This window comes from Ochotona princeps, chromosome 1 (genome assembly GCF_030435755.1).
Source record: "Ochotona princeps isolate mOchPri1 chromosome 1, mOchPri1.hap1, whole genome shotgun sequence".
NCBI classification, from domain to species: domain Eukaryota; kingdom Metazoa; phylum Chordata; class Mammalia; order Lagomorpha; family Ochotonidae; genus Ochotona; species Ochotona princeps.
Window position 1 is genome coordinate 26916343 of NC_080832.1, and position 26539 is coordinate 26942881.

At 41.8% G+C, this 26539-nt stretch overlaps 1 protein-coding gene across 1 annotated transcript in view; it reads right to left on the bottom strand.

The window, feature by feature from the left end:
- Positions 1 to 24151, bottom strand: part of PEX7 (peroxisomal biogenesis factor 7) — an 82283-nt gene extending 58132 nt beyond the window's left edge. Inside the window, exons 1-5 of the mRNA XM_004587264.4 lie at positions 23932 to 24151; positions 22682 to 22739; positions 21376 to 21526; positions 4859 to 4936; positions 4425 to 4533 (exon numbers count right to left, since the gene is read on the bottom strand). Coding sequence (XP_004587321.2) covers positions 4425 to 4533; positions 4859 to 4936; positions 21376 to 21526; positions 22682 to 22739; positions 23932 to 24061 — 526 coding nt within the window. The 5' untranslated portion in view covers positions 24062 to 24151. The remainder of the gene's footprint in view (positions 1 to 4424; positions 4534 to 4858; positions 4937 to 21375; positions 21527 to 22681; positions 22740 to 23931) is intronic.
- Between the last annotated feature and the right edge of the window lie 2388 nt (positions 24152 to 26539).

Sequence of the window (26539 nt, forward strand, 5' to 3'; positions counted from 1 at the left end):
TAATTCTCTAACCTGTGCTACCAGAAGCCCAAATGGGTGCAGGTTCATGTCCTGACTTCCATTTCCAATCCAGCTCTCTGTTTATGGCCTAGGAAGGTAGTGGAGGATGATCCCAGTTCTTGGGATTCTGTACATACCTGGGAGACCTGGAAGAGGCTCCTGGCTTCAGATCAGCTTAGCTCTGACCTTTGCAGCTATCGGGGGAGTGTACTAATGGATGGAAAACCTTCTCTATCTCTTCTTCTCTCTGCAAATCTGCCTTTCAAATAAAAATAAATAAATCTATTTTTTAAAAAAAGCTATTTCATAGCTTACAGATTCAGTGCTTTATTATCATTAAATCCCATCACTTCTTTTTAAGCCTTTGCTATGCAGTCAATGCAATGAATATTTGTCCCCTAAAGTTTATCTACCTATTTCCAACCTATCAAGATTATTCTTTGTATGCTGAGTATGTAGTTTAGTACCAATGTCTTCCATTTTCCATTTTCAACTCAAGAATTAGGCTGGACTTAAACCAATTAAAGCATTACAATGTTTTCCCCCAGCACACGAAGTTCAGGAACATTCACATGTCCACGTGGAAACATTTGTCAACAAGGAAACATGAAACCTTCCTTGATGCCTAAGAATCTTTCACCTACTCCTGCTGGACAGAAACCAGAAAGGGCACAGGAACTGGACCTGCCAACATAATCATCACTTGTTACCTACTGATGACTTCAACAGAACACAGGCCAGCTCTAATGTTTAATTTTTCAACTACATGAGCAAATAAAGTATCTTTTCCCTTAAGACAGTTTTGGTTAAGGTTTCTTACATTTTCAACTAAAGAATTCCTGGCTGATAAGATCACTATTTACATCAACTTCTAACACAACACTGAAAGCAACACAATTAAACAAATGGTCTTTTCTTCCACGGAAGCAAATGGCTACTCCGATGATAACACTGTTTTTTATAGTGTCCATTTACACTGTGCAAAGTCTCAAATGTTAAGTTTTATAATGATCTTGCTCACCCTTTACAAACAATTAATCTTTTTTCTGCTATTTGGTCTCACACACCAAATAAATGTTCCATATGCAATATCCACAGTCAACATTATATGTGAGTACACCATGTTACACAAAAGCCAGTGTAAAGAAGAGGTGTATGAGTCAGCCCAAATAAAGGGCTAATACACACAATCATGCCCGGTGTTTAAATAAATGCAGCTATATTAGTTCACGATTTTGTTGATACAAGATTTCACATTCAGTCTTGGGCATATAAAGAATAATGACCACAAACATGAAGACAATCTTAGCACTCTACATAATAATATAAATTAACAAGCCAACATACAATAGTAGGAAAAACCTCTCAGGCATTTAAGAAGTTTTACTCAATAATTTTTTTCCACATATGTAAAACTGTACTCCTTATTAAGTTTGGTTTAACTGTGAATGTTCCCAATCAGAACCACCTGACAGACAAAGACTGTTTCTCTAGAAAGCAAGCATGCTTCTGTCCATCCTGCAGGTGCATCTATTTTTACCTCTAATTTCAGCGTTTGAAATGACTTCTCTGCCCTGAGTTAAGGCTGAAGCGCTTCCCATTCTAAAGAAAACTATGCTGATACCAATCTAATTCACACCCTTACAGGAATTTTAACTCACTCAGTGTCGGGGGCTTTTCTGTCAATGGTAAAATTATAACCCTTAAACTGAGCTGAGGGCATCTTACAACTCTGATCCACAATAAATAGGAAACAGCATTTACACTACATGCAGGTTAAAGGGTTAACTCGAACTAAGTGTATTAACACTGCTACCATTGACTTAAATACACACCCAACTTTATGATTAGCTATGGTATAGAACGATAAAACTTTTTTTTAAAAATTCAGCCTTGAAAAAGGAAATATGAGTTGGAAAAATCTATCACTGGTCCCATTCCCAAAAGACCTGATTTATTTTTACTACAAAGGCAGATAAACAGAAAGGAGAGACAGAAAGATCTTCTATCCACTGGTTCACACCCCAAGTAGCTGCACCAGCTGGAGATGAGGCAATCTGAAGCCAGGAGGCAGGAGCCTCTTCTGGATCTCCCATGTGGGTCACAGGGTCCCAAGGTCCTGGGTTGTTAGCTGTCAACCAGCGACTGCTTGGTGCACAGAGACGATAGTAACATGTGTGCACTACTGACTGATGGTCAATAGCCAAATTTTATTGAGAGCACTATTCTTTTAAAGGAAGGTTGTAAGGTAGGCATTCAGGGAGGAGGGGCTTGAACTATTTACATCTCAACAGCAAGGTACAGTCTCCCAGGCCTCTAGCAGTTCCTTCATCTAAACCTGTGAACCAGGAAGTCTCCTGCTCATTCATCTCCATATCAACTGCCCCTGGTGCCTTCAGGGGAGATTCAACCAGCTCTGTCTTCCACAATAGCAAAGATTCTGAAAGTCCTTCTACACTGGGCCATCCTCTCCTTTCCCAGGCCACAAGCAGGGAGCTGGATGACAAGTAGAGCAGCCGGGATTAGAACTGGTATCCATACAGGATCCCAGGCACAGAAGACAAGGATTTAGCCACTAGGTTATTAGGTAGGGCCCAAAACTTGATATGTTTTTAAAAAATTTAATTTAGGTTATGAGCAAAACAGCTATGATCTAGATAACTTAATTTAAAAACAGTAACAATTTTGCAAATTGTTTTTAAAAATCATTTTAGAAAACAATATTGGCAAATTTTATAAGAGAAGAAAATATTTCTTAGCTTGAGCCTCTAAACAGATTAGTCACTATCAAGATCTCATAAAATGACATAATCTACATGGATATATTTGAGTACACACAGCTTACATAAGGTTTTCATTTCTGAGTGCCTTCAATTTAATAATACTTCCAGATTTGGGAAATTTGGTCATTTAAAAAAATCAATTTTTAAAAAGCTTCTCAGTTTTTTTTTTTGTTGTTGTTGTTGCTGTTTTGTTAGAAAGCTAGAGTTACAGACAGAAAAGGAAAGAAAGATCTTCCATTTGCTGGTTCACTCCCCAAATCGCTACAATGGCCGCAGCCATGCCGATCCTAAGTCAGGAACTGCTTTCGAGTTTCCCATGTAAGTTCAGGGTCTCAATGACTTGGGCCACACTTTGCTGTTTTTTCAGGCCATAAACAAGGAGCCACATGGGAAACGAAACAGCCAGGACATAAAGCGGCATCCACATGGGATTTCAGCACCTGGAAGTGGAAGATTAGCCTGTTTGTCACTATGCCAGCCCAACAAATTTGAATTTTTTATTTGAGAGTTGAGGTAAAAGTGAGTTTCCACCTGCTAGTTCACTCTTCAAAGGCCTAGAACTATTGATGCTGGCCAAAGAGGGGAACTGGAAACTCAATCCACGTCTTCCACATGGGTGGGAAAAACCCAGTAACTTGAGCCATGACCACTGTCTCCCACGGTACACCTTGGAGGGAGCTGGGGTCAGAAGCTCAGCACTAAACCCAGGTATTCTGACAAGGGATGTTGCTTTCCGAACCATAAGGGTCAACCACATGTCCCAGTTTAAACAAAAACAAGAACATCAACTAATGGAAAGGATTTCCGTGACATCATATTTCCTTCAGAAGCCACTCAATACATTTTAACTCAGGGCATTGATACAGTTTATTCGCAAGTAGGGTACAATTATCCTACTTATTGCTTGTCTGGATGTGGGTTAATTAAATGAGGAGACAATTACAGAAGCACACTGTTACTTCCTCCAGCTGCTGTCTTAAACATCAACTGACCAAAAGAACTTTCATTTCTTGATCTCCCCTCAAGGCTCCAGCACAGGTGTCAGCAAACAGGTCCCACAAAGCATCAGCCAGCCCTTTCGGCTTTGAGGGCCACAGCTTCTCAGCTCTGCCACTAGAGCGTGACAGCAGCCACAAACATTATAGGAACAGTCACAGTGGTGAGCCAATAAAACTTTATTTACAAAAACTGTCCTTGAGTCAGTCACTATGAAGTGAGGGTAGTAGTTTGCCAAACTTTGCTCCAATTCCAGCTTCTTCTCTTTAGTCCTGCAGTCACGTCAGTTACCAGTGAAGAACCAAGGGCACAATTTTGGGTCACAAGGCAACCTGTACCTCACAGATTTAACAGTGTTTTAAAACAAAACTCAACAGCTTCTCTTGCAAATGTTTTTTCTTATCTCCATCCATGAATCTGTCCTCATCAGGAAACTGAATTATTCTCTAAGAGACAGAATCACTGAGAAGCAAACTGGGTCCCAGCTCATCCCATCAAGAGTGATGAATGAAATGGCGTTAGGAGCACAGGAGAATAGTACCTAACAGACTCAGGGATTCTCCCTGAATCCAGGGCACACAGCACCACCTAATGGGGAAAACAAGGGCACCCTCTACTGCACATAAGGCTCTGGTAAACATTTACCTGAGGCTGAAGCAAAACAGCCAGGGATGTGAGGAGACCAGATTGTGCTATAAATGACACTCTCATGGCCTGTGAAGGTGCACAGAGACTTTCCAATTGCTGGGTCCCACTACAAATAAACAGAGGGAAATACAAACTCATGCATTTTCATACACTATGCATCTATGATATACAATATACCTACACAAGCAATAGATACAGCATCAATACCTATTGTTATATAAAGCAAGATTTACTCACATTAAGGGGCCAAAATAATCTATGCTGAACTAGTAAAAACCAAAAGAAGACAATTTTAAATTCTAATAAACATTTCAATACATTTTTTCAGTACATTTCTTGAAAAGAAAATTAATGGTCCATGAAATTACAGTATATTTTGGAAAAGAAAGGATTCAGAGCATTTGTCTTTAAGCACATTAATGCTGACATACCACTTTGACAGTCTGATCCCATGAGCCAGACACCACGAGCTGTTCACCTCTGGTTTGGCTCCAATCAACACTATATACCTAAAAACATTTTAATGTGTTTAGAAAGCAAAAGGGCATCAAGTTCAATATTACATTTCATCTCTTTATTGCAGTGATAGCCAGTTAAAACAAGTAATTTACTTCATCAAAACATCAAAGTCCTTTAATCATAATAAGCTGCCTGAGAAATGGAAAGGTGACCTTGCCCAGTCCTCCGTATTTATTCCCCACAGATAGGACTCCATTCTACCTTAACACTATTCTGTGGAATACTTCCAAACCTTCACACTAAGTACACCTATTTTTACACCTACCCACAAATCACCATTTGCAGCACTACAAAGAAATGTCAAGGCAGATTAGAAAGTTGTTATCCAAAAAGCTCACTGGGTCAGTGTTTATCAGAAGGCATTAAAAATTCAATTAATATACCTATTTGGCCTTTCTTAGAAAAAGCTTATAGGAACCAGATGATACTTTCAGATCTCTTGGTAAACAGCTTTGGTTAGCCAACACTATTATATTAATGTATGTTTCACAGTCCTCTTGTTGGAACATTTCAGATGAACCATCTGAAAAATTAGAAAAATATTCATTTCACCATTTTATTCCACTAACTAGACACAGATCACTATGGCAAGTTTCAGTTCAAGAAAATATGCATAATTACACTTAATGAAAATAGGCAGACATGGACCTGCTGAGATGTCATTAGATTTGATCAGCCAGCAGGTTCCTCTGAAGCTGACAATTCTCCCTCCTACATGTGTGCAGAGAGAAGGAATGTCTGTGGGTAGGCTGTGGCATAAGGGGTGTGGGGGGAATCCCTGCTCCCTGCTGCCCAATGCTATGGCAACCAATAGCACAGCCGGGTTGCAGGGAGGGGGATCAGTAATATCGATTCTCTCTTTATTTAAAAATGTTCAGGTTTCGGGCCCAGCAGCGTGGCCTAGCGGCTAAAGTCCTCGCCTTGAAAGCCCCGGGATCCCATATGGGCGCCGGTTCTAATCCCGGCAGCTCCACTTCCCATCCAGCTCCCTGCTTGTGGCCTGGGAAAGCAGTTGAGGACGGTCCAAAGCTTTGGGACCCTGCACCCATGTGGGAGACCTGAAAGAGGTTCCTGGTTTCCGGCATCGGATCGGCACGCACTGGCCCGTTGCGGCTCACTTGGGGAGTGAAACATCGGATGCAAGATCTTCCTCTCTGTCTCTCCTCCTCTCTGTATATCCGGCTTTCCAATAATAATAATAAAATCTTTAAAAAAAAATGTTCAAGTTTCGTCACTTATATATGGCATTCAGCAAAGTGGAACTCAGAGAAACACAGAGTACAATGTAGGATGCCAGGGACTGGGGAGTGAGGAAAATGGGAATAGGCTTTTAGCTGGAAGTTCAGTTTTAGAGATTCAATGTAAAGTGTAGTCATTGTAGTTAAAAGTGCATTATACACTTCTAACTTGTTAATATAGTAGATCTTTTATGTCACCCACATACTCACATACACCCGCATACTCACACACAATGCTACCATGTCAGGTGATGGATAGGCTAACAGGTTTCCCTGGAGTTATCATTACTCAACATATACCTATATCAAAATCTTACATTATAAAACCTAAATATATCCAATTTCTATTTGAGTCACATCCTCATAAAACTAGAGATATATTGAAAAAACACATTTTATTAATCTCCCCCCCCCAAAAGGATATAATAAAATATTGGTATTTTGCTCATTATGGACTTTTTGCATTAATTTTTATCTTTCAGAACACTGAATTAACAGACTACTTAATCTCAATGCACAAGTTTTGAGGGGCACTTAAACTATGCAACCTGTGAGTAGCTCACCCACTCACCAAACCTGGCCCTGCCACTGCCTGAAATCATGCAACAGGAGATCAGCTGGGGCATGAAAGGAATCACAGTCTCCCGGTAGAGAGCGGCTTGTACAGCACAGATCCAAGAGCTGCTGCACCCAGATGCCAGTTTCAGGGGGAAAGGATGGGTTCAGAAGCAGTTGCTGAAAGATGAGCGGCCCGAACGCCTTTCCTTTGGTCTCTGAACATCCTCTACACAGGGCCATATACTATCTGATGAAACGTCTTCCATAAAGGATTATCTCTTCTATGAGGGCCAAATAGTAAATACTTCAGACTTGCAGTCACTCGGCCCCTGTAACACATGAAAGCCGCCAAACGCAATACTCAAAATGAATCGGCATGGCTGTGCTCCAGTAAAACTTCATTTGAAAAATGAACAGCATCTAATCTCAGATGACCTAGACTTCAAGCTGACAGACATCAAAAAGGACAGAGAAGGACATTATATAATGGTGAAGGGTCTGATCCATCAGGAAGTAATTACAATCGTGAACATATATGCACCTAATTCCAATGCGCCTAGCTTCGTGAAGCAACTACTTACAGACTTAAGGGGAGACATAGATACACACACAATAATAGTGGGCAATCTTAACACTCCGCTAACAATTATAGACAGATCAACAAAACAAAAACTCAACAAAGAAACAACAGAGCTCATACAAACATTAGAACAATTGGACTTAGTAGACATCTATAGAACTTTTTATCCTAAGGCCACAGATTATACATTTTTTTCAGCAGTGCATGGCACCTTCTCCAGGATCGACCACATGATAGGACACAAAGCAAATCTAAATAACTTCAAAAACATAGGGATCATACCATGTACCCTCTCAGACCACCACGGAATGAAACTGGAAATCAGCAATTCAAAAAGCCCAAGGAAATACAGAAACTCTTGGAGGTTGAACAATATGCTATTGAACGAACAATGGGTCAGGGAAGAAATTAAAGATGAGATCAAAAAATTTATGGAAACCAATGAAAACTCTGACACAACATTCCAAAACTTGTGGGACACTGCCAAAGCAGTGCTACGGGGTAAATTCATCGCAATTGCAGCTCATGTCAAGGCCCAAGAGAAGCGCCAAATACAGGAACTAACCACACACCTCCAGGAATTGGAAAAGCAGCAGCAGATGAGCCCCACACACAACAGGAAACAAGAAATCATCAAAACAAGGGAGGAAATCAACCAGATAGAAATAAAAAAAACGATACACAAAATCAATGAATCAAAAAGCTGGTTTTTTGAAAAGATAAACAAAATAGATACCCCGCTGGCCCGACTGACAAAGAAAAAACAAGAGAAAGCAAGAATTAACAGCATCAAAGATGAAAAAGGCAACATAACAACAGACATTACAACCATTAAGAACATAATTAGAAATTACTACAAAGCACTGTACTCCAACAAATCAGAAGACCACCAAGAAATGGAAAAGTTCTTAGACTCACACAACCTGCCAAAACTTAGCCCAGAGGCAACAAACGACCTGAACAAACCCATAACTGAAGCAGAGATTGAATCAGTGATTAAAGACCTCCCAACAAAGAAAAGCCCAGGCCCAGATGGCTTCACTACAGAATTCTACAAAACATTCCGAACAGAACTAACCCCAATCCTCTACAAACTCTTCAAAACAATAGAAAAGGAAGCAACCCTTCCAAACTCATTCTATGAAGCCAACATTACCTTAATCCCAAAACCGGACAGAGATCCTACAGAGAAAGAAAACTATAGACCTATCTCTCTCATGAACATTGATGCTAAGATACTCAACAAAATCCTAGCCAATAGAATTCAAAAAATCATCCGACAGATCATTCATCCGGATCAAGTAGGATTCATCCCTGGAATGCAGGGATGGTTCAACATTCGGAAATCCATAAATGTGATACACCACATCCAAAAACTGAAAAACAAGAATCACATGATACTATCAATAGACGCAGAAAAAGCTTTCGACAAAATCCAGCACAACTTCCAAGGTAGGCATAGATGGAAAAATTCACAATATAATCAAAGCAATATATGAAAAACCCAACGCCAGCATCATACTGAATGGAGAAAAACTAGAACCCTTCCCACTGAAATCTGGAACAAGACAGGGATGTCCGCTTTCTCCACTGCTATTCAACATAGTTCTAGAGGTACTCACTGAGGCCATAAGACAAGAAAAAGAAATCAAAGGAATCCGAATGGGAAATGAAGAAGTCAAGCTCTCACTATATGCAGATGACATGATTCTTTATATGGAAGAGCCAAAAGGCTCAACACAGAGATTACTAGAACTTATACGAGAGTTCGGTGGAGTGGCAGGGTACAAAATTAATTAACAAAAATCAACAGCCATAGTGTATGCTAATAGCCCCAAGTTGGAAAAAGATCTAACCAGCAAGATACCATACAAAATAACAGGGAAAAGCATGAAGTATCTGGGAATAAACCTAACCAAAAATGTAGGAGACCTATTTGAGGAAAACTACAAACTACTGAAAAAAGAAATTGAACAAGATCTAGAAAGATGGAGTAACATCCCATGCTCCTGGATAGGTAAAATCAATATCATTAAAATGTCTATATTGCCAAAAGCAATATATATATTCAATGCAATTCCAATCAAATTGCCAAAAACATTCTTCATGGAACTGGAAACAATGATCCAAAGGTTCATCTGGAAACACAAAAAACCACGAATAGCTAGAGCCATCCTGAAGAACAGGAAGTTAGCAGGGGGAATCCCAGTCCCGGACCTCTGGACATACTATAGGGCAGTGGTTATCAAAACAGCCTGGTACTGGCACAAAGATAGAGAGGAAGATCAATGGAGCAGAATAGAAACACCAGAAGGGAACCCACACAGATACAGTCAAATAATCTTTGATAAAAGGACAAACGATAATCCAGGCAAATGGGAAGGTCTTTTCAATAAATGCTGTTGGGACAACTGGTTGATAGCCTGTAGAAACAAAAAGATAGACCCACATCTCTCACCATATACTAAGATCAAATCTAAATGGATAAAAGATCTAAACCTGCATCCAGAAACCTTCAAACTTTTGGGAGAAAATGTTGGAAACACACTGCATCACTTAGGGGTAGGCCCTCACTTCCTAAAAAAGACTCCAAAAGCAGTAAAAATTGAGACCAAAATAAACAAATGGGACCTCATCAAACTAAGAAGCTTCTGTACAGCAAAGGAAACAATCAATAAAGTAAAAAAGCAACCCACAGAATGGGAGAAGATCTTCACGCACGACATAGGTGATAGAGGGCTAATCTCCAGAATATACAAAGAATTACAAAACAGCCAAAACACCAAAATAAACAAGCCACTCAAGAAATGGGCACGGGAAATGGGCAGACATTTCACAAAGGAACAATCCCAAATGGCAAATAAACATATGAAAAAATGCTCAAGCTCCCTGGCAATAAGGGAAATTCAAATTAAAACATCAATGAGATACCACCTAACACCAGCAAGGGTGGCCCACATGAATAAAAGCACCAACAACACTTGCTGGCGAGGTTGCGGGGAAAAAGGAACCCTACTCCACTGCTGGTGGGGCTGCAGATTGGTACAGCCTCTATGGCAATCAGTATGGAGAATATTCAAACAACTCAAACTCCACATACCGTATGACCCAGCAATAGCACTCCTAGGAATATATCCAGAACACTTGTTTTATGAGAAACCAACATGCACTCCTATGTTCATAGCAGCACAATCAGTAATTGCAAAAACATGGAGACAGCCAAAATGCCCATCAACAGAGGATTGGATAAGAAAGCTATGGTTCATCTACTCCATGAAATACTACTCAGCTATTAAAAAAAACAAAATGCAGTTCTTTGTGGCCAAATGGGCCAAACTGGAAACCATAATGCTAAGGGAAATGAACCAATCCCAAAAGGTTAGATACCACATGTTTGCCTTAATTTAAGATGATATGATGTTAAGCATATCATGTTATGTTATGGATATTATGTCATTTGTAGTATATAAACTAAAATTGAACTGTGAATGGGGGGTCACAGAAAGTGGTTAAGAAATTGCATTTATTTTTAGCATGTTGACTGCACAATATCATGTCAATTCAATCCATAATGATGTTGATTGTTGCAGATGGTATATTAGTGCTTTTATTTGACCGGGAAGATGCTCTGCTGACTCTGCCCTCAGACCAGAGAGGGTCTTCCCAATAAGTAGATGGACTTGTCTGGACTATGGGATGTTGGACTCTATGCTTGGCAAATTCTTGCAGGGAGGGAATTTCAACTAAACTTGAACTATGGTTATGCAGCGGGGTGGAGGAATCCACCATGGGGGGAGGGTGGGGGGGAGAATCCCAGATTCTATGTAATTACAACACAATGTAATTAATGAATAAATTTAATAAAAAAAATAAATAAATAAATAAATTTTATTCATGTAAAAAAAAAGAAAAGAAAAATGAACAGCAAATCAGAGCCTGGTCTCACAGCTGTAGTTTTCTAATCCCTGCTCTAGGCTAATGTAAATAGTCAAAAATAAGTATTTAGACTCATGGTTACAATGCCAGTTAAGATGTCCACATCCCACACCAGAATACCTGGGTTCAACACTTAGCCCGCACTGTACTGTTTCTCTAGGTTCCACTTGGCTGGATGCCAGCTCCTGCCCAAGCTTCTTGCTAACACAGCAACAGTGATGGCTCGAGCTGCTGGGTCCCTGCCCTGTCCCACATGGGTAACCTAGATTGAATTCCAAGTTCATACTCCGGCCTGGCTCAGCCCTGCTATTGCAAGATTTGAACTCTTAACTCTCTCTCTCTCTTTTTCTGTGTGTGTGTGTGTGTGTACCCGCCCTTGCAGTAAATACATAAATTTTAAATAATAGTAACAATAGCAAATTTTTATTGATCACTCTGCATTGCAGAGTTTGTTATAAGTACTTTCCGTAATCTCACCTACATGATCTTGACTTTTATGAAGTAGATGACAGAACTACTTAGCACAGGCCAAGGCCCAACTTGTGCCTACTCTGATTCCCACCTTCCTAAAAGTCGTGTTAAATAATCTTGATTTTGGACAGCTATGCTCATCCCAGTGCAACAAGCATCATATGTGTGTGTGTGTTTAATAAACTGATTGAGCCCCTCCACTTTATCTTCCAAACCTGCATCACTGCTACATTGGTAAGGAGAAGTAACTAAACACTGACATCATTGGCTCCAATTCCACTGCCTCCACACCTTTCCAGCAAGATGCAGGAGTCAAAACTTTAGGAATTCTCACTTTTTAAAATTGTTGCCTTGCCTGCACTGGGGCCCCCTGTGGACTCCAGTTTGTGTCCCAGATGCTCCCCTTCCCATCCAGCTCCCTACTTGTGGCCTGGCAAAGCAGTGGAAAGTGGCCCAAAGTCTTAGGACCCTGTACCCATGTGGAAGACCCAGAGGGGATTCCTGGCTTCTGGCTTCAGTCCAGCCATTGTACCCACTTGGGGAGTGAGCGAGCAAATGACAGATCTTTCTCTGTCACTCCTCTATAGATCTGCCTTTCTAATAAAAAAGTATTGTTATTTTTTAAATTGCAGCAACCTCCATCAGAGAAAATCGAACCCTGGTAAGATGGGTGGTACACAAATTGTGCTGAAAGCCGTGTGCTGCCAGCTCTCTCATCTGTCTCGCACACACAAGCATCTGGTCTCCTAGGACACACATGGTGCTGAGGTCACAAATAAGAGTGAATGATTAAGAAAGGAACAAAGTGCATTCAATCCACATCCTAAAATTTTAAGCCTAAAAAAGAACAGGTCAAGAGATTGGATCTAAAAACAGCAAAAGAAAAGAATTACAGATCCAAATACAAAAGAAGACTGGATTTCATGCCCAGAAGAGGATGCAAGCAGTGCATTCCTTGAGGGTTAGCTGAAGCATTAGCTGACAGACAACAGAGGGGAAACGGTGACCAGAAACCCTGCAGACATAAACAGGGACATGAAGCACCCCAGGGACTAGGGCTCAGAGTACTACAAGATAACTCCAGTGCTTTGTGCCCGGGCATTGTCAGTGGTGGTGGCATCACCAGAAATGAAAGACAGCAGGACGGAAGAACAGGTGGCATTACACACACAAGTTCAAAGTGATAGCAAGACAACCACATCCAAGTATCTGGTACAGACAGAGTTTGGCCTCTTATTTTAGACTCTTAAAAAATGTTCACAAAGAGAGGTTTGAAGATGTATGAAAAGCAATGAGTGAAGTCCATTACCCCACTCTCAGATCACTCTGACCATTTATTCAACAAACATTTACTAAGTGTCTACGCGTACAACAGCAAGTGGATGAAAGGGTGGCAGCAAGTTACAATATTACACAACACCAGCCTGCATTTATCTTGCATTTTGGCACAGCTTTGTTTTGCATTCACAAACATAAATGTAAGCCTGCTGCTCTACTGCAGGAACAGCTAGGTCAGAGGCTGGCAGGGCTAAGACCCCATGGTTAAAGGTCTGTGTGGGATTTCTCTGTAAGAGGTTATAGCTATCATCAAGCTATCACTGAAGGCTGTAGCATTCTTTTAACTGCTTTCCCCATCCAGTCTCACTACTTCCAATCCATTACCACATGTTTAATACAAAACAGTATTTAGGGCCTGGCATAATAGCTTAGTGGCTAAATCCTTGCCTTGCACACATTGGAATACCACAAGGGAGCTTGTTCATGTCCCGGCTGCCCCACTTCCCATCCAGTTCCCTGCTTATGACCTGGGAGAGCCCAAAGAATGGCCCAAAGTCTTGGGAGCCTGCTCCTGTATGGGAGATCTGGAAGAAGCTCCTGGCTTCGGATTGGCTCAGGTCCAGCCACTGCAACCACTTGAGGAGTGAGCTGACAGATGCAGTTCTTTCTCTCTATTTCTCCTTCTCCCTGTAAATCTGTCTTGATAATAAAAATAAATCTTTAAAAAAAAGAAAAAAAATAGTATTTAATATGGATTACTAACTGTACTCCCCTGTACCAAGTCTTCTCATAGCTTCTTACTCTGTGGTTCCTGCAACTTACCCTCTGCACTCAACACGGAGATTCAGCCGCACTGATTCTTACGACTGAAAGGTCAAAATCATGCAAAGCTATGCATGACTTAGGGATACATGCATATGTAGTAGAAAGAAAAAAGCAAAAGTAAAGAAAGCACAAATAGAAAATCAGGGCAGTGGTTACTCCCGGGAAGAAATGAGGATGGAGCAAAGGTAGGAAAGGAGAGATAGGATTAGATGGTGCAGCCTGGGGATACACCTGCTGTGAGTAATGTTTTATTTCTTAAGCTGGATGGCAAAAACATGCAAGAGCTCCATCTACCACTTTTACATCTCACATGTATTTCATATGTATGAAATATTTCAAGATTTTTAACATCAGCAATGTCTTCCCACTAATCTTAGCACAATGGCCACAGGCCACAGCTGCTCTTCCAGTGCACCCTTCTGGCCTTTTCTACGTAACTCACTCACCAGACTCAAAGATGCCCTCTCTCTCTGCAGTCCTGACACTCTGCCCTTACAGCACTGCCCACCTGAGACCTGAGTTCCCAGCAGCCTCAGCCTTTATCCCAGGGAGGGCAGGGGCCCAGATGGGCAAGGCTGTCTGACTTTTTCTCTGTCCAAGCAGCATACTGTGGAGTATGCTTTATGGGACAGAGAAATAAGTTCACAGCAACCTACCGTACTGCCTCTTTCCTATCCCCAATTCCCTCTCCATTCCCAAACAATGGACATAGCAAACAGTCAAATTAAATTAAAAAGACGGAGCCCAGATATGCTGAGTCTGATTTTATGCTTAAAATTAAGCAGGATCCTCTAAAGCTCTATCTTAGGAAATTACTCTTGGCAGCAGTAAAAAAAATTAATTGGGAAAATGGAAAAATGGAAGAAGAAAACACTCAACAATATTTTGTGCTGCTTTATAAAATCTGAATCGCATAAAAACCAATATCAGAGGAAAACTTTATTACTAAAACCAATTCCCAAAGAGCTCATTTTTAGTCTGCTGTAAAGTATTGCCTTTTTTTAGGGTGGTCTATTTAATTAAAACTGCCAAATAAAAACTATATCCAGAATCTCATACTGATGTATCTCAATACAAAAGGAAGGAGCACTAACTTTTAATTATTAAGTGACTGGAAAGGGCTACATATGTCTTTCAATGTGAAGCTATAGTTAAAAAAAAAATTCAGAGGCCCAGCATGATGGCTCAATTGACTAATCCTCCCCTTCCAAAGTTCCAGCATCCTATATGGGTACCCATTTGTGTTCCAGCTGCTCCATTTCCCATTCAGCTCCCTGCTTATCACCTGAGAAAGCAGCAGAGGAAAGCCCACATCCCTGGGACCCTGCAACCACATGGGAGAACCAGAAGTTCTTGGCTTCATATCAGCTCAGCTCCAGCCACTCAGCCATTAGGGGAATGAATCATCAGATGGAAGATCTTTCTGTCTCTCCTTCTCTGTGTAAATCTGCCTTTCCAATAAAAATGAATTATTAACATTCTGCCTTTACTGTTCATCTCTCCCATTACTCCCCGACTAACTGATTTGTTGGAGGATTTTCACGGAGGGGCCATGTCATGTCTAAGCACTTCAGCAGATGAGACCATTTGGGTGGTTTTTTGGGTTTCATTTCTTTTCTTTAAAAGGCAGAGAGACATACAGATAGTAATAGTGACAGAGAGACCTGCCACCCACCAGTTCAGCCCCCTCACACGGCCACAACATCCCAGGATGGGCCAGGCCAAAGCCAGAAGCTGGGAATTCCAAGTGGGTCTCTCACTTGGGTGGCAAGAAGTCAACTACGCAAGCCATCATCTGCTGTGTCCCAACTGTGGCAGAAGCACGATGTAAAGCAGTGGCAGGGCTCTAACTTAAGCCATACAATACACGCTGCAGCCATCCTCTGGGGCAGCCCAACCTGCTGCGCATCACTTGCCTGTCTGCTTTTTGTTTGTTTTTTAAACATAAGCGCAAGGCCACTGTCAACACCAGCAAGCTAACATGTTGGTCACTGACAGTCATCTAACACTGAATCCAAGTTCAGGCTTTCCTGAATGTCAACAAAAGTATTTTCCAGAGTTAGCATATCTGAATCAGCAAATAAACAAAATCCACATTTTATACTTGGCTCTTCAATCTCTTGAGTATCTTTTTTTTTTAAATTCTTTATCTTATGATTACATTTCCAAAGGCTCTGGGATTTCTCCCCCACTCTCCCCACTGATTTTCCCTATTTTATTACAATGAGTCCCACTCACCCATAATTTTGTTTTTTTTCTGTTGCTCATCCCAAGACATTTATTTTTGAAGAATCCAAGGAGTTGGTCCTGTAGAATGCCCTATGTTCTGGATTTGGCTAATTGCTTCCTTGTGGTGGTATTCAACTTTTTCCTCTCCCCTTCCTATTTCCTTTAAATTGGAAGCTAGATCTGGAGGCTTAATCAGATTCAATTCAATATTTTTTAGCTTCCTATTGTATTAGGAGGCATATAATTTCTGGATGGCCCACTTTTAGTGATCCTAGATTGTTCAGAGAATGTTTCAATCTTAAATTAATGATTTTTGCTTCCGCAGATGACCCCTGCCTAGAGTCATTATTTCATTAGGGGCTACTAAATGGTGATTTTCTAATTCTGTTTTTCCTTCTGCATTGATTAGCTAGAATCCTGTTATAACTAATGTTTCTTATCAACTTTTTGATTACTCCAGAATAAAACTCATAAAGAGAAAGACAAAATAAATGCCAGCTTCTTTACCTTCATCAGTGTTCAGAAGAATGAGTTAGTTGTCCTAATAATCTTCAATGTGGATGACTGCTTTTTCTAATCATCACAACTCCACAAGAGCAGAGAAAACACATACACACACTCAAACACACACGTGCACTGTGTTTCAATTTAAGGCTTTCGATCTCCGTGATGTTCAAGTTTCTCTTTTGTACAGTAAGAGCCCCTTCCAGTCGTCTCTCCCAAATTTTGAACATGTCACCAGAGGCCTTTCTTAGCTTTCATGCCTTCTGATGTAAGACAATTTATCTTGGATTCACCTCCCCAGAAGTAGAATAAAACACTTCTTCAAAGATCATTGCTCCATTTAGTGGGAAATGATTTAGAAGCCATCATCTGGGCACTAAAGATGTTCAATGCTACTACCCTGTCACAACTTGTCTTTGTACTACAAAAGAACAGGCAAGCATGTACGACACCTAAGACAGAGCAAAACGAAATCACAAGCTTATATGGCTATTTGTCTTCTAATTTTAATATTATTTTGGCTTTATTGTCTTTTTTTTCATTAAAACTTTTAGTTTCTAATGACATGAACACTGCTACACTTTATCTTACTACACATATGTGTATGGATTTTAAAATAACAATACTGATTTTTCTGAATGTAGCTTAATTTTTTATCAGACTTTGTCCATTAGGGATGTATAATCTCAATGCTATCCTTTTGAAGTCACTTGAATTAATATGTTCAATACTTGGTTACACATTTGAAAACCAGATTAATCTGACTGCTTTCAATAGTTAGCATTCTTAATGCTTTATTATTTAATTTGTAATTTCTAATTATGTAAAACATTTCAATGGTTCCAAGGTCAAAATTATGGGTTGTAACGATATGGGAGAAGTCAGGGGGGCAAGGACTTGGGGAACGGGGGGAGGGAAATATCAGAGCCTATAGAACTGTATCATGGAATAATAAACCAAAAAGACCAAAAAATTTTGAGTTACATTTGGAGAAAGCTTATTCCCGTCTTTCTTTTCTGTCCTCTGTTCTCCTCTCTACTCCCTTTAATGATAAACCATTTCAAATTGCTTCTGTTTCCTTCCATTGCTTTTTGTAAAATTTATATGTAATATATGTAAGACATTTTTCTGAATATTTATTTACATAATCAGAAGGCAGAGTTATAGGGAGAGTTAGAGACAGAAAGAGGGATCTTCCATCTGTGGGTTCACCCCTACTACTACCCCAAGTGGCTGCAATAGCTTTGTGATGGGCAGAAGCCACGAGCCAGGAATGCCCTACTGGTCTCCCACGTGGGTGGCAGGGCTTTAACTACACGACCACCTTTCACTAGCTTCCTAGGAGCATTAACAGAAAGCTGGATTGGAAGCAAACCAGGCAGGATTCACACTCCAATCCAAAATGCTAGTATCACAAGCACCTGCTTAGCCCTCTGTGTCTCAACACCAGCCCTATGATATATAAAGAAAATAAATAAGATATATGTAAACAAACATGCCCACATTCCTTACATAAAATGTAAATTCCACACATATTTAAATAGTTCTGTAAATTAATCTACTTGCTTTCGGCAACTTAAATTTCTAGTTTCATATGATTTAAGATTCTCAAATAACATTACATAATTCTACATACATTTCCTAATAAATTCTAAAAATGGGACCTACAGCATTCTGATTCCTATCTACAATTCACTCACTAACTTGCTTTAGAGACAGGCATTGCATTGATATTTACACTGGGCACAAGAAAGTGATACAGCAGCAGTAATCATGCAAGAAAGTTCTTTGCTACCTGAACACACTATACATACTATACTAGTTTCCCCATTTATTGAAAACGACCACTTCCTCTTCTTTAGACAACTGCAGAAATCTTGGAAGTCATATAAGGAAACTGTGATGGACTTACAAAGTAAAGTAAATAACTCTCCCTACTAAAGATTTTTTTAAAAAGATTTTATTTATGTATTTGAAAGAGTCAGAATGAGGGAGATACAGATCTTCCATCCATTAGCTCACTACCAAGATTCCTTTAACAATCAAGGCTGGACCAGGCTGGACCAGGCTGAAGCCAGGAGCTTCACCCAGCTCTCTCACATGGGTGCAGGGGTCTCAGCACTTGGGTCATCCTTTGCCACTTTTCCCAAGCCATTAGCAGGGGTCTGGGTTGGAGATGGAGCAGCTGGGACATGAATCAACACACATATGGGAATCTGGCAATCCTATGTAGCAGCCTTAGCCACTATGCCATATCAGCCCCCTTATAAAATACTGTTCAAATCAACATTTTGAATACTATAATTCCCAAAATATAAGATAACAAACATATCTACTATCTAGATATCTGTCTGTTCAACAGGAAAAAAAAAAAAACAAACACAGAAAAAAGGAGAAAAAGAAAGAGACACAGAGCTTCCATCCACTGGTTCACTCCCTGAGTAGCCATAACAGCCAAGCTCTGGGCTAGGCAGAAGCCAGGAGACATGAGCTCCACGTTGGGTGGCAGGGACCCAAGTACTTAAGCCATGAACTTCTGCTCTCCCGGGCACATTAGCAGGGAGCTGTTTTGAAAGCAGAGCAAACCACTTCAAACCACTTCAACTAGCATATATTGGGTGCTGTGTGGCAAGCTGACTTAACCAGCTGAGTCCAGCATGAGCCTCAAACTTGTAAAGTTTCAAGACTGAATGCCCATGCTTTTCCACAAAGCTTTGCTGATACTTCTTTCCAGCCAAAATGTCCTCCTCCCTAACAGCTGTCAGCCAACAACTAATTGCCAAGATTCAGCTCAAGTAGCACCTCTTTGTGACAAACCTAATTCTCTCCTGCTTGAAATTTTAATCAAATCTTATGGCAGTAACCCACTCCAAATGAAAGGCTTAGACTAAACATGCAAAATGAAATGCATTAAGTCTAACTGTTCCTGTCAATTGTTCCAGTTGTTTCCAAAAGAAAAGAAAAAACAGAAATGTCCTTTAATCAACAAATCTGTTGTGCAGTTTTAAATGTAAATCCATTTCTAGAGGGAATATGCTGGCATTAAATACATGTCTGGTTGTCACTCTGCATTATTATTTTTTATTGGTATCCATCATTATTTTCTCAGCATCTACCATTAGCACAGGGTAAATAATTTACTCATTTCTAAAGTAAACAAGATTTAACCACAGGATGTATAATTAGTATAAAACATGTAACTAAATATTTTCTCCCACAACAGAATACTAATAGTTGCATATTGAACCCAAAGCCAACTTTGTAACACTTAAAAACTTTCATGGATTAACCATTTCATTAAAAACTTCAGCAAATTTGGGTCAGCACTACGGTACAGTGAATTGAGCAGCCACCTACAATGCCAATATCCCACGAGTTCACAAGTCTCAACTGCTCTACTTTGGATCCATCTCCCTGCTAGTGCATCTGGGAATGCAGTAGATGATGTTCCAAGTGTTTCGGCCCCTGCCATTCATGTGGGAGACCCAGACAGAGCTCCAGAATCCTGGCTTCAGCCTGGCCCAAACCCCAAAACGGGGTTTGAAACTATTTGGAGAGTAACCAGCAGACAGAAGATGTCTCTCTTTTTCTCTGTGGCCCGTGACCTACCTCTCACTCTGCATTTCAAATAAATAAATAAGTAAAAAAAAAAAAAAAATAAGAGTTTCATTCAACTTTAAGCTGTAATGCACAAACCGAAAAGAGGAAATTGAAACAAATATTGTCCACTCTACATCATCTTTTAAGTCACTTCAACTCCACTTTTAATAGCACAGTGACGTATGTCAAGAGGGAGGGAGACAAAATTTTCAGTTCACCCTTTTTTCTCCTTGCTACACTTTTAAATTTTCTCTATTCTTCCATTCCTATTATATATTCAGCACTGGCTATGCCCAAAGCATTTTATGGGGCTCAGCAGATACCAGTCAAACGCAAGCGGAGAAGAATGCAACTCCAGCTTTGATGCTAAGTTTAGAAGGCGCAGCACAGACAATGTCCATGCTTTTCCTTCCTTTCACGTCATTCCTCAAAGCCTCAAATAGAGTCTTGTACTTCACCCTTTCGCTGTAGGTGACCATCTGAAAAATGATTATTACTCTTTTCTGACTCAGGTGCTCAAGGTGACTGGTGATTTTCTAATTTACTTCACACTTTCCTAACCCTGATTAGCCACCCAGTCTATGGTACTTGGTTACAATGAACCCAACAGACTAAGACAGGAACTGGGATTGAGAAGTGTGAATGTCGCCCTAATGGACACCTAAAAGGATTATTACAACATATAAGGTAAAGCATCAAAAAACCTGTTTGACGATGAAGTCCTTTAAAAGGTAATTCATACGGCTGAAAGTACTCTCCACACCTCAGATATATGACACAGGAATCTGATGGAAATTTCCTTCCAGAGACTCTGCCCTGTATTCAGTATTTGATGCTCTTGCTCAAAAAACATCTTGGGAATCTTACTGAAGCCTTGCATACAATCTCACGTTGTCTTTCTGAAAAATCCACCTGCCTCCAGGTGAAGCTACTGAAAGGCTGGCTGCTTCCTACAGCAGAAAGCCTATGGAGGACACTCAGCCCCAGCACACCACCAGAGGCATTTCCATGGCCTAATGAGAAGCCTGACCTTTTCTTTCCCAGCTCCTTAGGCCAACAGACACTTTGTTTAAATAATCAAATCCTAAGTGACATCTAATATATATAACTTGTCCCCCCAAAACATCTCCCTGTGTATCTGTCCCCCAGTTGACTGCAGTGTAAGTCTAAGCAAGGATGTCAGCCAAGTTGTCACCGATGCCCCTCCTACCTCCTGCGTGTGCTCTCGGTAGACTTGTAGGGGCCCTGCCGCTTTGGCCGTATCCCAGAGCTGCAGTGAGCCGTCGCCGCTGCACGTGACGAGGACATGTTCGTTGTTCTCACTCCAGGTCACGTCAAACAAACCATCATTCCAGTCAAAACTGCAGCAGGAAGATTGAAAACAAAATGAAAAGACTAACATAGGCAGCTATTCAGGAAAAATTACAACTTCACAGATCTCAGTTGGGTGTTTTTTTTTTCTTAGTTTAACATGCACTTTTAACATACATGAGCCTAGATGATGTTTACAAAGATGAGATGTAAAGAGAGGAGAGGTGGTACAAAAGTTCAGAAAGCTTTTGAGCTTTTTAGGACTAATTCCAGACCAAACAGGCAGGAAACCACCGAGCTGGATTACAAGACAGAACTCCACCACCAGGCTAAACGCTGTCAGCTGGGTGCTCCCCATCCTTTGTAACTCACAGGATAGGCCAGCAATCACTTCAAAATACTCATTTACACCGGCAACTTCAACCTTTCTCCGCCTGCCTTCACCTGAGCTAGAGAAGGCCTGCTACCTCAATCTCTCACCCTGAGCTATGAATAGCTCTGAGCAGGGAGCTATTTTCTGACAGAAACTCCTTTCTTTTTTTTTGACTAGCCCTGCCGGAAGTGTTAATGAGTCCAACAGTCACACAGGGAAGAAAAGAAATGAGGTGCTGGGTAATCTACAAAAGGGGTAATTCGCTCTCCACCTGACTGAAGCTGTATTACAGCAGGAGGATGGGTTAGGATAGGCCAAGTCATAGAATACACTAACTGGTGCACGCGTTTTCTTAAAACTGTGATGAATTAGAAATGAACGCCATGACACAAACTTCAGAAGAAAAGTGACTTGACTTTCAGTTCATGAAGTAAGTCCTATACTACAGAAATACCGAAGCTCCTTGCTCCTGCAGATTAAAACACTGGTCTAAAAGCTTCACCACTAGGCAGGCATTTGGCCAGATAGTTTGAAGACACCATGTCCTGTCCCGGAGGACACCTGTGGTTCCTGGCTAGTGTCCAACACTTCTGGTGATGGATGGAGTAGCTGTGTCCCAGCCATGCATGTGACTGGATTTCCTGCTCTTGGTTTTGGCTTCTGGCTCAAACTATCCAGGGCATTTAGGGAGTGAACTGGTGGTGGGAGCTTGCTCTGTCACTCTGTCTGTCTTTTTACCTCTTGGATAATGTATTAAAAGATTGAAAGCTCATGCTATGAAGGATTTCATAACAACAGAGACCCTGTATGTTTATAATTGGAGCCACTTTACCTTCGAAAAACCCTAAGCTCAGATTCATTCTGATCCAACACAAGTAAGGTTCCACATCCTGAAAAGGAAAAAAAAAAATCAAAGTTACATCACCAAACTTGCCAAAGAAATACAGAAGGTCAAGGGGTATCCAGAATTAAGTACCACACTGGTCATTACCCTTACCACCCTCCCCCTCTGACCTGAATCCAGACATGGCCCACAGGGCAAACACTGCAGTGCCCCCGTCCTCTCAGCCAGGGAGTCTGACACACACACCTGCCAAGCTGGCGCTGTCAGCTCCATTCACAGATGAGAATCCTGCAGCTAAAAGACCCCACCAACAGTGCTCCTCCACTAAACCACCCTGCCTGGCCTAGGAATCTACAGGGAGCTTTTCAAAGAATATGCAATTGTGAAAATACTCCCAGGCTTGGTGACCAAATGCTGAAAACAGCTGTCAGTACTGGCTACCCACCTAGGATGAATACTTTTACTCAAGGAAAAAAAAATACTCCTCTACTGAAGAGAGTACATTTGAATAGCAACTGCTTTTTAGACGTTTTTGCAAAAGATTCAGGGTCGTATCCCACGCTCACAGGGGTTCAGCCTAACAGCCGGCGGACAAGCAGGTGTGAAGCCTGGTTACTACATACTCAGGAGGAATGCACCTAGCTGGTGGCGCTGGCGTGGTAAGCCCGCGCGGCACATGCACCACCAATTTTGAAAATACAGGCAGGTGGGCATGTCTTCCCTTAGGAGTTGGAGAAATCACTTTTTTTTCCCCCTGCTGTGGGACCAATTAGAAAACAAAACAAAAAAGCAGAGCATAAGCATATGGATACGAAACAAAAGACAATAAAATCGGGGATGGACACACAACTGTCCACCTAGTCCACGGTCTGAGACGAGGAACGAATGTTGTGCTCGGGACCAACCAATCGAAGGCGAGCACACATGAACATCCAGCGCAGGCAAGCTTGGTGGGCAGAGACGTGGGGCTCGCGTGCAAGCGATGGGAACACGTGGGCTGGCTCTGCCAGCACCGAGTCAGCCCGCAGACCGGCTCCGTGCGAGCGGCCCCTCAGCCCACGGCCTGTGAGGGGTGTGCGTGAGGAGGCGGGCGCTCTCCAAGGACCAGGCAGGGCTGCCGGAGCGCCCGCCGGCCGACGCGCACCACGCTCTGCTCCCCCTGGCGTAGGCGCCCGGCAGCGTCCGCGCGTGGGAGGCGGTGCCGCGGGTCGCCAGGCCCCAACCCAGCCCGGCCTCACCCGCGATGCCGTAGTGCTGCGCGGTGGCACAGGCCAGGCGGCCCGGCAGGTAGGGGGAGAACTCGGCCGCATAGCCGTGGCGGCCCGGCAGCCGCAGCGCCCGCGCTGCTCCGCCGTGCGCCGCGCTCATGCCGCCTCGTCTCGGCCGTCTCGGAAACACTTCCGAGTCGGAGCGGAGAGTCGGTCGCGCCTCTCCCGGAGAAGTTAAAGAGAGGCCCGGGAAGACCGGGCGGAAGTGAGAACCCCGGGTCCGATTGGTCCACAAGGAAAGGGCGGTGATGCCGGGGCAGACCATTTTTGTTGTGGGCAAAGCCAAACTTTGTGCTTTAATGGAACAAAGCTGATGGGAATGTCTAAAAGTTGGTGAGCTTGTGTTACTTTGCATGTGGCATCTCTTGGGAGCAGTGTTGTCCAAGGTGACTTGAAGCAATGCAGAACGGAAAACCTATGAGGAAAACACCATAAGCAAAAGACTTTAAAAAGTTTCTCAACAAATACAAGTGTATTGTGTGGCGGTAACTGTTTAGCGCTAATTATGGTAAACCAAGGCTTACTAATTCATGCACTGAAACATTTGCCAAGAATATGCAGTGTGCACACAGACCATATAATTTGTCTGCCAGACTAGACACTTTTGAGAGTGAAAGAGATATAGTTAATAATTAAGCAAAACGAACAGGCATACACCAACTCTTGCAATCACCTTAATTATATATGAAACACAGCTAGGCTTTGGGATTCAAAAAGCTAAGATAGGATCTATAGCCTGAAGAGATGAGTGTCTGGTAAAGAGAAAACAGGCAGGCTGTGAAAGCATAATCCAAATACTGTGGGTGCCGTGAGAAACACGCAGGACAGTGTAAAAATGGGTGAGTTTCCAAGAAGCAGAAAAGATGAGGCCGTTGCAGGACGAGTGGGTCATATGAACAAGTTAGGAGCCCTGATCAGTGAGAATGGCGGCTGCTGGGGTTCAGCCTGGATTCCTGCAAGGGGTTTAGTGAAGAAATTGTGAATGGAGAAAAATTATGGAAAATGCAGTGGAAAAAAATAAAGCCCACTTCAATGCAATACAATTTAACATCTATGCATAGATTTTCATTATAGACATTTCCATATTTTTTGAGGACCCCTGCTTCCATAACTGGAGCATACATCTTATATGTTATGCCAAAGGAGTTGGATTTCTAGTGTTGTTTAAACTGGAGAACTGTAGTTTTGTAATGCAAGATACTAACTAGATGAGTAAACATTCACTTTTAAAATACATTTTGGAGGGGGTGCGTAGCACTATGGCCCAGCATGTTAAGCCGTTCCCTGTGGGTCCAGCATCTCATGTTGGGTTCCAGTTGGCATCCTGGCTGTTCCACTTCCAATCCAGCTTCTAGCTAATGAGCCTGGAGAGTGGCAGGTGACAGCCCAAGTATTTAAGCCCTTGTCACCCATGTGAAAAACCTGAACGGAGTTGGTGGCTCCTGGCTTCAGCCTGGCCCAGAGCTTCCTCTTGAGACTGAGGAGTAAACCAGTAGATCAGAGATCTCTCGCTGTTTCCCCTCTTGGTCATTCTGCCTTTCAAATAAATCTTTAATTTTTAAAGGTAATCTTTTGGCAACCCTAATCTGGAGAATGGAGATTGATGATGAGACCAGTTAAAAGACTTACACACTACTCAGGAAAGGTTATCGTCAACCCACGTGAAGCACCAGGATGGCTCCTGAGAGACATGGAATACGGTACAAGTGTCTGGACTCCTGCTGCCCTCATGGGACACCTGGGCAATGCTCCTAAATCCTGGCTTTGGTTAGCCCGGTGCTGGCTGGCTATTGCAATCATCCAGCGAGTGAACCAGCAGATAGAAGTTACCTCTCTGCCCCCCACTCTGTGTAATTCTGACTTTCAAATAAACAAATAAGAATTACGGTAATGGAAGTAGACAGTAAAATTGTAGTAGATTATGAAAATGGGAATAGAGAGGTAGGGTCAGATGGGGCTTAAAGTGACCCATGTTACTCATGGTCTCAGTGGTTTGGTCTTAGAGGGTCAACCTCCAAACTGTAAACTGATGGCAACCTTCTTCCTTTCTAAGTAGCTTCTCTCAACCATTTTAGTCAATGACTAAAGGTAGACTAATAAAATATTTCCACCCTCAGCCCCAAGCCGCACTTGCCCCACATTCCTTCCTTTGTCTTTGAACCTAGGATTGAACCAGTGTGTGATGGGGTACAGGTAACTCAACATGGTGCAATGGGGGTGTAGATGACTAAAGTCACAGCTAGCCTGATCACAGACTTGGGTGTGGGGAGTGGGCCTCATTATGGTTCATGAAACACTAGAATCTCTGAACACATGACTCTGTCTCTTCCAGATGTCAGGCAGATAATACTGTGCAGTGCTCATCCATGCAGAACGTGCTGTTCATGATCCACCCATGCTAACATCAAACCATCAACTCTCCTTTGGCCTGTTCCTGAAAGAAACCACGTTGACATTGAAATTTATTAAAACCATCATGTTCCAGGACCTGCAACCAAGTTTAGTGCTTGGCTGTACACACCTGAGACCTTGTCTCTGATCCTGGCTTGTTTTTAGTGATATTCTCCCAAGCACAGCT